Source organism: Homarus americanus, unplaced genomic scaffold (genome assembly GCF_018991925.1).
Source record: "Homarus americanus isolate GMGI-L3 unplaced genomic scaffold, GMGI_Hamer_2.0 scaffold31037, whole genome shotgun sequence".
Lineage (NCBI taxonomy): Eukaryota > Metazoa > Arthropoda > Malacostraca > Decapoda > Nephropidae > Homarus > Homarus americanus.
In genome coordinates, this window is record NW_024722227.1 from 10,525,184 (window position 1) to 10,537,183 (window position 12,000).

At 41.0% G+C, this 12,000-nt stretch overlaps 1 protein-coding gene across 1 annotated transcript in view; it reads right to left on the reverse strand.

Annotated features, from left to right (window-relative positions):
• Positions 1–9,170, reverse strand: part of LOC121862380 (putative uncharacterized protein DDB_G0291608) — a 79,766-nt gene extending 70,596 nt beyond the window's left edge. Inside the window, exon 1 of the mRNA XM_042360645.1 lies at positions 8,779–9,170. Within this exon, the coding sequence (XP_042216579.1) occupies positions 8,779–8,931 (153 nt within the window). The 5' untranslated portion in view covers positions 8,932–9,170. The remainder of the gene's footprint in view (positions 1–8,778) is intronic.
• Between the last annotated feature and the right edge of the window lie 2,830 nt (positions 9,171–12,000).

Here is a 12,000-nt window from a genome sequence, read left to right on the forward strand (position 1 = left end):
CGCAACGCCAGGTGTCATACATGATGTCACTCAACTCAACTCAGCTGACCACTTGTGATTGGCTTCAATTTATCTTGAGCCGATACTGACTTCCCCGTGTGTCCTCGTGTTCACTGAAGCTCGAGAATATGGTAACACCCATTTAGACTCTTAGGGGGGGGGGGTTATGGAAGGGACTAACCCGTGCCAACAGCTGACCTTCTCGACCTTTCACCAATCTGAGGAAAACGTCGAGGACCGTTGTGGCTTATAATTCATATCTAGGATGAGGTCGACGGTCTGCTTGTTACCACTATATTTATCAAAGTTAATTTCTCTCTTCGACTTAAGAATTTTAACGGTGGCAAGCATCACCTTTAGGGCTGGTATAGTATCTTTTGACATTCGCAGGTCATGGTAGGCTTCCGCCACAAATTTATAAACTACGACGACATTTTTTGTTAATTAGAACCACGAGTCATCTAGATAAAGTGAATACTGTACGCTGTGCAGGGTGACTTCATATTAGTACCTGACGATTGATATTTTGAATGAGTCGTGCCGAGAGAACAGAGGATCTCGTGGTAGTGTAGAGCAGCAGTGAAGGGATGGATGATATAAGCCGGAACAATATTTTCGCCCGTATTATTAAACGTCTTACCTTGAAGAGGGTCGTCGTGTTTCAACCCGAGTTTTAAACTAAATGAGCCCTGAGGGACACCTCAGTACTGTACTTAACGGGGTGGTGTGGCGGTAAAATTAACCAATTCCAATATTATAAATTAATTTTATTGGAATTAGTTAATTTTACCGCCACACCACCCCGTTAAGTACTGTACTGCGGTGTCCCTCAGGACTCATTTAGTTTAAAACTCCGGTTGAAACACGACGGCCCTCTTCAAGGGAAGATGTTGTTCAATAATACGGCCGTAAGTCTCGTCAGTCGTCGATCACAGCGATGTGAGATACGCAGCGCTGCTCTCCTCCTTCACTCAGTTCAATAAAATAAGTATAGTGAATAAAGATGAGCTCACTATTGACAAAACAACTGTAGAAAGTGTAACTCTGGTGAACCTCAGTCAAGATAGAATAGTTAGTGTCGTTTGAGGATAGCAAATACCACACTAAGATTTTCACACTTCATGATAACAAACACGACCACGTGTAAAATATTCCTGTGTCCTTAATGACTTTATGTAACATTGTACATGGGACTAATAATCTTGTTTTTTTAGTCAGTGAAGCAGCAAACATTCAGACTTTAAAAAAAAAAAGTTTTCTCAAGCTATACTGTGTTATGCAAATGAGACACGATCACTTACATAAACGTTCTGATGTGTGTGTGTGTGTGTGTGTGTGTGTGAGTGTGTGTGTGTGTGTGTGGCCAAGAATGTTCCTCTGTGTGAAGAACAAATTGATGTAAATAAATAAATGTCAAAAGGCCACAGACCACCACACGTTCGGGGGGACACAGCCATAATATGCTCACTCAAACACACGACCAGTCACTCAACTATTTAGCGAGACAACCACATATCATCAGAAGAACACAACCACACAAGCGTTAACCACACAACTACACACCCACACAACCACACACGCACAAGACTACACAACCACACAGACACACAACCACTTCATCAGTTTTATTTTAGTCACGTTATCTTTCATCAACGTGAGGTGTTTACTACTGCATTACACTGTTACTTAAAGTTAACACCTCTATGTGAAGCCTGGAGCACCTTGCATTAGGCTGTATTCGTGTTCTTCCTTCTCTCTGCCTCTTCCCTGGTCATCCCGGGTAAACTGCTGACGGGTTTTTCCATTGTAAGAATTTTGTGTCATGTTTTCAAGGACTTTTTCACAACGAGCGGCTCCTGGAAATCTTAAATTATCTCAAACATGCTGCTCGAGGTTTTGCAACTCTGTGATTGCGTTTTGCTTCCATATACTTATCAATGATGCCCTAAGAGAAAACTCTACTCGCTGGAAATATGTTGACGACTCCACTATTGGGATCAGTGTGAACAACTCGGCTATCGACTGCACCGCTCTCCAGGATATATTGAAGTCTCCAAAATTGGGCCGCCAACAACCACGTCACCATCAACCATACCAAGACCATGGCTATGTACATAAACCTCGCCCCCGACGTTGTCCCATCTCCCTTCATTATTGAGGGCCCCAACACACTCCAGGTTGTAGACTCCACTAAGCTCCTCGGCGTCACTATAGATAACAAAGTAAATTGGAAAACACACGTCAGTACAGTTTTCGTCTCCACCTCCTCCGGATTCAAGTTCTTGGAGTTCCTGCGTCCGAGCTCCTCAGTGTTTACGCAACATTCATACTTCCCAAGTTCACCTAATCTTCCCCTGCCTGGTCTTCCTCCCTAAATAACACACAACACAAAGGTAAAACCTATAAAAAGTGCAAAAGAGAGCATGCAAGATTATTCTCTCCCCTTCCTACTCCACATATCAAGAAGAGCTCAACACACTGAACCCCCTCGGCTCTCTCTGACCATCACCATGACCTCATCTGCAAATTTGGTGAAAAGCTTCTGTACCAGCCTCAACGCCGGCTCCTACTACCACCCGAGGTCCCTCGTCCGAGAATTGCTGTTCGACACCACAACCGCATCCATCCCATACGAGCACGTACTGATAGCTATAAGAACAGCCCAGTCCCAACCATTGTAAAAATTATCATCAACTTGTAATTCACCAGTGTATTCACTCCCAGCCAATCTTACATTTTTGCACTGTCACTATGTTGCAATGTCCTGTAGTATACCCTTCTTCCCACCTAGTTATTATATATCATATTTGAATCACTTTTGTTACTTGTATATTATTTGTCAATCAAGAGACCCATTCCCCAATTATGTAACCATATTTTCAGCCTTCCGGTTGCCATGCTCTTTCAATAAACCGTTAACTATTATTACTATTATTATTATTATTATTATTATTATTATTATAATAACAGGCACACACACACACACACACACACACACACACACACACACAAACGAAGTAAAATTCCCCAAAGTCGAACTGTAACTTCCGAAAACAACTGGATTTTCAATTGTATGTGTGCACGACGGTTTTCACTTGTTTGATGGGAGTTGAGCCGCGTTAGTGTGTTTGACTTGTTTGTGGACAAAATGTTGGTCATCATGTTTGGTCACTTGGTGAGTGGTTGTACTAAGTGTATTTAAACCAATTTATACTTTGAAAATCATCAGATATTGTCAGTTTGTCGCCCAAAGACGGGCATCATCATCAACAACACCTATAATAGCAATAATATTAAACTAAATATCTGGACAAAGGCAAGACAGCTAATATGGGACTAGTGCAGCAACACATCAAAGTTACCTAGATTCTCTCTTGAAACAGTATACAACAAATGACAATGATAAACAAAACAAAATAAACCCCTAAAATGTCAGAAGTAATTAAAATTCTAATTATTGGGTGTGTATACACTAGGCTCTTATATCTGACTGTATTATGGCACTTTACTGTAATACGATGTAGCGTGCATTGTATTTTTTATTACTTTATGCTGTTATACAAAATATGTTTGTATTATTTTATATATATATATATATATATATATATATATATATATATATATATATATATATATATATATATATATATATATATATATATATATATATATATATATATATAGATCTTGCTAAGAAAGCGTTACATTACAATGTAATGACGCAGCAGTATTACATTTAAAAATTTCACTGGCCTCCATTGAGTAAGTACACGTCCGGGCTCAGCTTGTCGAATAATTTCCTCTTGTTCAGGTAATTGGAGAATCGTTAAACCCAAAGCCTGGCTGACCAATCACCGCTGTGCAGCAATACGTAGGTAAAGCCTGTGATACACACCCCATAACCATTATAGTACATCACACTCACCACTGGCTGGTCTACACGGGCTCTCTATCACACTCAGGAATAAAAGAAACTATTATGCCATTTGAGCCACTCGAGACAACTCCCATCTATCACTTCCCAGCGTGACTGTGTTGATGCTGTTATTATGTTATATATTCCACTCCTCTAAGATCGTATTGACTTTACAGTTCCTTTTAAATCTATATATCTCTAATTTAAACCCATTGTTACGAGATGTGGCTTGACTTAATAGCTTAAGTACGTCATTTATACTACCTGTATCTAACCTCATCCTCCATTTGTACACTTCAGTCATATGGCTCCGCGCTCTACGTCTCTCAAGAGAATACAAATTTTGTTTTCTTAATTTTTCTTCTATAGGAATGATTCTTGATCCCGGGATTAGTTTTATCATCTTTCTATAAATGTTCTCAAGATACTCTACAGTACATCCATAGTGTACTGCGGAAACCAAAACTAAGCAGTATAATCCAGGTGAGGTCTCACTAACGCTAGACAGAGATCAAGTAACATTTGTAATCCTGTTACTAACGCTAATACATTGCTGCCGTAAGTTTAGGTATACTAATTATTGCGTCTAAATTTGTTTCATGTTCAGTTATCTGTATGTCTATGTTATTGAGCTGGCAGCTCGTTGCCATTTTTCGGCCCATACTTAAATTATATTTCGGTTTTACTGCGATCATGTCGAGTTCTCATTGTAGTTTTTCGTCATCAGCAGACTCTCCTATGACAGTGTCAACAACGTTGATGTTGATCCTTTACCTGCCGTCATACTCAGTGTGGAAGAGAGTGACTCAGCCCAGGTTATAACCTCCTACCCAGCGGAGACGGTGATCTGATTGGCTCTCTCGAGTACTTGGATTGAGCCACACCATTGCACACCTTGAAGGTATCCTGATATAATTGTCTCTCGCGTGTCAGGCAACACTGCCTCTTTGTGTTGATGAGGACACGTCTATGTCCCGTTCTTTATGTGGTTATCATGTCAACAATCCACAATGGTGTTGACGATAATTGGCGTATGTTCACCATCAGAGTTTTTATCTAGTAATAATGCCTAAAGAATATGTGTTCCCCCGAGGACGACCTTCCTGGTTGTTACAGCCATGTATAGAAGCCTCCCTGTAGCTACAATCGGGCATGAAACCTCCCTGGACAGCCCCAGCTGGGCAGTGAAGCCTCCCTGACAGTCCAACTGGGCAGTGAAGCCCCCTGGACAGCCCTAGCTGGGCAGTGAAGCCTCCCTGTCAGTCTCAGCCAGGCAAGGAAGCCTCCTTGGTTGCGGAGGTCCACTCATTCTAGTCGTGAGTGTTATAAAAAAGTAATGAGGTCACTGTCAACACACGGCTCAAACTGATAATTAATAAAAAAAAATGTTAATGAGTTATATGTGCGAGTTAACACCAGACATGGTGCTGGTTATTCATAATTTTGTGATTGTAATTGTTTACGATTACGGTGTATTCATAATCATAATTGCAATGAAAATCATTTATATCTCTGTAACCGTAATCTAAATCACAATCCAACAAATTTAAAAATCTGTTATCATATCTTAATCAAAATTTAACTTCTTCTATAGTTTCTAATTGTAATTGTAATTTTTTAGTTGACTCTTATTATGTAGATTTATTATAATCAATTGTTACCTAAATTCTCGTAGTAACTGTAACCACGAATGTAACTGTAATCCAGGGAAATAATAATCGTGATTAAATGTATATAAACACCAGTGTATTAATAATCATAATTTAACCAAGAAAAATTGCTGTAAGTATAAACATAATCCACACTATTGATAATTGGATGACGTAATCCTAATCGTAATCAATAAAAAATACATGAAAATTGAACATTTTAATCAAATCATCATCAACAATCGTAATCGGCCCCATGTCTGGTCAACATATTTCTAAGATTAATTGCTGAGAAATAATACAATTTGTGCATAGTATTTCAAATTGTTTTAATACGACTGAAGGTATAAATAATAGCCCTTGTTAATCTCTAATGGGTAGAGTGAGAGAATGAGTGGAAATCATCCTTCACTCGAGTCTGCCTCAGCTCACAATGTATTTCCGGTTAGACAGAGCCATTTACGCTTATGAGGTAGAGAGTAATAAAGGTGTAAAGCGGAAAACGAAAGAGGAAAGGAGGACATGATGGAGATGGAGCGACAAATTGAACCCCCGGATTAATCCCTCGATTAAATTAAAGGCGAATCAGTAATCTCCAATCACCTGCCAGGATTGATTTTTTCTATGCAATCATCCCGAAGGAAAATAACTTGTTTTATTTTGTGACAACCTTAAAGAAAAGAACAATAAATTACCACACACATACACACACACACACACACATATATATATATATATATATATATATATATATATATATATATATATATATATATATATATATATATATATATATATATATATATATATATATATATATATGCGAGTAAATCACTGTAGTTGCGCGTGATCCAGGTATGTGCTGATAACCACAAGGAAAGAAGAAAACACGAAGTTCCCAAGCGCTTTCGTGTAATTCACACCATAATAGAGTCAAACAGTCAGTATTTTCAACAATGTTTTTACGTGCTTTGAGAATTTGCAGCCCGGATTTCATTGATGAGGAATATAAATATATCTATAATATTGGCTCAAACCTTAAATACCCTAGATCTTTCATAGACAAATGCCTGAACATTACTAAGAAATCTTTTTATAGAACTGATCCCAAGCCCACCCATGACCATAAGAATCTCTTAGTATTACCATTTCACAAAAATTTCTCTCAAATTCCTTTACAACTAAAAACCTGGAACGTCAATGTGGCATTTAAAAACTCATGCACTGTTAAACAAATGTTAATCAAGAACTCCCTCAACAACACAATTGGTTGCATTTATAAAGTTCCTTGCAAGAAATGTAATATGTTTTACTTAGGCCAGACAGGTAAAGATCTTGCAACTAGACTTAAACAACATAAATATAGTGTTAGGACAGGCCAGGAATCCAATGCTCTGTTTGTTCATTTGAGGGATAACAAGCATTGCATTGACTGGGATAATGCCTCCTCAATATTACCTTGTAATTCAATTGACAGTAGGAACATTATAGAATCTAGTCTCATTAAACATACCGAAGCAGTCAACATGAATTTGAGTAATGGCATGTACAAACTGGACAATTATGTAATTGAGAAGATTTGTAATCAGGTGAGAAGGTTGGGTCACCTTACCCTCTGACCTGACTACCGACCGTTGCGGTGCTTTTTAAAGATTAGTAGGGTCATTACCTAATACCTGACCATTGTGGACCTGGTCTCACCCTCCTCTGTATATATACACCTTGTTTTGTACTTCTCCTTAGTCTGTACTCACCCCTGAAGATGTGAATTATACGAAAGCGCTTGGGAACTTCGTGTTTTCTTCTTTCTTTGTGGTTATCAGCATATATATATATATATATATATATATATATATATATATATATATATATATATATATATATATATATATATATATATATATATATATATATATATATATATATATATATATATATATACTTACTTTATGTTCTTTTAAAATATAAAATAATATTCGTTCATTGGCTGATTAATTTGTATTGTGTGTAATATTTTTCTGGGTTTTGCATTGTTTGAAGACTTTGTTATGTGAGACAAAATTTAACGCCTTGGTTTTAGATAATTTTCTCGGAACTCGTGAACAAAGATGGTTCATCACGTAGGTCCTCCTCCTTCTTCCTTATGGTATTATATCATGCGTGATAGAGATAAAAACAAACTATAATTTGTTCCATATTCGAAAGAACAATTAACTATGAAAATTAATTTTTTTGACAAAATTGGAAAATTAGTATTATTTTACGATATATTTGACAAATAGATAGATGGTAAAATTTTACGTTATATCTTCGTATAACTGGCCTCATATTAAGCACTACCAGAGGCATTATTATAATGTTGTGTCTTTAATTAATAGAAACAAAGTTTATCCTCCTAATGTAACTAATGTTTGACACAGACAAGAATAACTTATACAACCAACGTGTTCATACTTGAGAAAGGCAAGAACGACCTCCCATAATATAATTGTTTCCTCCACAGTAGGATAAACTAGAAGGGAGAAGGGAAAGAGAGACAGAGGGAGTGTTGACAACGAACTTTGCTGAGGTGTTAAATGTGAAACAGATGGTTCTCGTCTCCGAGACTAACTCGCTCCCTGCAGGGTTCAGAAGATAGTCTCTAGTCGCCCAGTGAACTAACAAGTCAGGGAGCTAATAAGTCCTACATTAGACCCGAAACACGTAAGTTTTTATATGGTTTAACACCCCACTCTACTCAAATATATTATATGTAGTCGTTAATAGTGAAGGAACGTACGAGTGACTTAATTATCATATGTAACATATGTAATTTGTACTCTGCAGGTTTTGATCGAATAAAGAACAATCGAGTCCTACGTGCAAGGGTCTCATTATCCCACAGTCGCTCATTGGGTGGTAACAATAATGTTACACTTGATGTCCTAGCGAAAACATTCTAAACTTGTCAGTTAAAGAAAATCCTGACCAGGGTTCCCCTTAACAAGTCACAGTACACCAAGTCACAGACAGACACACGACCAGTGATTCCCATCGTGTGGTCGGTCGCAGGAAACTTGTTGTGAGTCTTGTCACTGTCACGAGGCCAATTAACACACGTAAAACTAACTCAGAATTAGAAAGACCCGCCAAGAACACCTGTACTTTTAACAAGAGGAGAAGAACACGTTTAATTAAAGGTATGAGAGAACATGACAGGTGAATGCACTTTACCTCCTCGCTGGGGTCTGAACTGACAGCCCTCTTCTGAAGCCGCGCGTCCTGGTCAGTTGTGGGTGTGTGGGAGTCGGGAGCTGGGAGGGCGTGGGTCAGGGCGAGTGCCAGGGCAAGGGTGGCGACCAACAGGTGGGTTGCACAAGGCATCATGATCAGCGAGGGAGGGGGAGGAAGTGGGTGTGTGTTGATGGACTGTTGAGGTCGCTGAAGTCTCTTTTGTTTGAAGTCGATCTGGTGTATGAGGAGCGGGTGAGGGGGCAACAGCGCTGGGGACGCAAGTGTTAGACTGCTGCTGCTGCTGCCACCGCTACTGCGCTGATACAGGACACGACGGGAGCGCTGGTCACTGCCAAATGCGCGGAGGTTGTGTGGGGTAGCTAATATAGAGAGGGCCGCCCCCCGACTCACCACGAAGAAAACGCTAGTTTGTGTCAGCACTCGGGGGGGTCTCGCGCACACTCACCCCCCTCTTACCCACTCTCCCACACCCACACACTCTCACGTTCTCTAGCACACCCTAACACACAAGTATGCTCCCTCACAAACTTTTACACACTATTTCGTCCTCTAGTACACACCCTTACACAAACTATCGCTCTCTAACACACACATACACACACACACACACACATACACACACACACACACACACGTTTACTCGCATATTATTACACACCTTCACTCTCCTTAGTGCACTCTTGCACACCTGACGCTTCTTGACACACACTATAACATCCTCACGCTCTCTAGCACACTCTTACAAACTCAAGCACTCCCTTCCACACCTCACGCTTTCTATCACACACAGGGGAGGTCCGGAGCTAATGTGATTGTTCCTTTGCTACGTTAAGATTTAATCATATCACACACTAATACATCTTCACGCTTCCTAATTCACTCTTCCTCACGCTCATTAACACACTCCTACACATCCTCAAGCTCACTAACACTCCTACACATCCTCGCGCTCTCTAACACGCTCTTACACATCTCATATTTCGTAACACACCATGCTACGTCCAGTCACATTTGAACTCTCACTCAAATTCTCTCTCTCTCTCTCTCTCTCTCTCTCTCTCTGCACTCTACCTGCTCCGTCCTAGTGTAACACTCATACAACACCAACAGTCACTACCACCATCCACCAACAGTAACTACCACCATCCACCAACAGTAGCTACCACCATCCACCAACAGTAACTACCACCATCCACCAACAGTCCCACCAACCAGCCAACAGTAACTACCACCATCCACCAACAGTAACTACCACCGTCCTCCAACAGTCACTACCACCATCCACCAACGGTTAGTACCACCATCCAGTAACAGAAACTTCCACAATCCACCAAAAGTTAGTACCACCATCCACCAACAGTCTCTACCACCATACACGAACAGTAACTACCACCATCCGCCAACAGTAACTACCATCCACCAACAGTAATACCACCCATCCACCAAGGTCACTACCACCACCCACCAACAGTAACTACCACCATCCACCAACAGTTAGTACCACCATCCACCAACAGTAACTACCACCATCCACCAACAGTCACTACCAACATTCGCCAACAGTCACTACCACCATACATCAAGTAACTACCACCATCCACAACAGTCACTACCACCATCCACCAACAGTTACTACCACCATCCACCAACAGTAACTACCACCATACAGTACACAAAGAGTCACTACCACCATCCACCAACTGTAACTACCACCATCCACCAACAGTAACTACCACCATACACCAACAGTCACTACCACCATCCACCAACAGTCACTACCACCACCCACCAACAGTCACTACCACCATCCGCCAACAGTAACTACCACCATCCACCAATAGTAACTACCAGCATCCGCCAGCAGTAACTACCACCATCCACTAACAGTAACTACCATCCACCAAGAGTCACTACCATCCACCAACAGTAACTACCACCGTCTACCAACAGTTAGTACCACCATCCACCAACAGTAACTACCACCATCCACCAACAGCATATCACCATCACCAAGGTAACTACCACCATCCACCAACAGTCACTACCAACATTCACCACCAGTCACTACCATATCCCATCATGAGTAACTACCATCCACGAACAGTAACTACCACCATCCGCCAACAGTAACTACCACCATCCACCAACAGTAATTACCACCAAGGTCACTACCACCCACCAACAGCAACTACCACCATCCACCAACAGTTAGTACCACCATCCAGTAACTACCACCATACACCAACAGTCACTACCACCATACACCAACAGTCACTACCACCATCACCAACAGTAACTACCACCATCAACGTACATCTACCACCATCCAGCAAGTAATTACCACCATTCACCAAGGTCACTACCACCACCCACCAACAGTAACTACCACCCCACCAACAGTTAGTACCACCATCCACCAACAGACACTACCACGATACACAATCAGTCACTACCACCACCCACCAACAGTCACTACCACCATACACCAACAGTCACCCACCATCACCAACAGACACTACCACGATACACAATCAGTCACTACCACCACCCACCAACAGTCACTACCATACACCAACAGTCACTACCACCATCCACCAACAGACACTATCACGATACACAATCAATCACTACCACCACCCACCAACAGTCACTACCACCACCCACCAACAGTAACTACCACCACCCACCAACAGTCACTACCACCCACCAACAGTAACTACCACCATACACCAACAGTAACTACCACCATCCACCAACAGTAACTACCACCATCCACCAACAGTTAGGTACCACCATCCACAACATTCACTACCACCATCCGCCAACAATAATTACCACCATCCACCAACAGTAACTACCATACACCAACAGAAACTACCACCATCCATCAGCAGACACTACCGATACAATCAGTCACTACCACCACCCACCAACAGTCACTACCACCACCCACCAACAGTATCTACCACCATACACCAACAGTAACTACCACCATCCACCAGCAGACACTACCACGATACATAATCAGTCACTCCCACCATCCACCAAAAGTTTCTACCATCCACCAAAGTTTCTACCACCATCCACCAACAGTAAATACCACCATCCTCCAACAGTCACTACCACATCACAAAAGTAACTACCACCATCACCAACAGAAACTACCACCTTCCCCAACAATCACTACCACATCCCACAAAC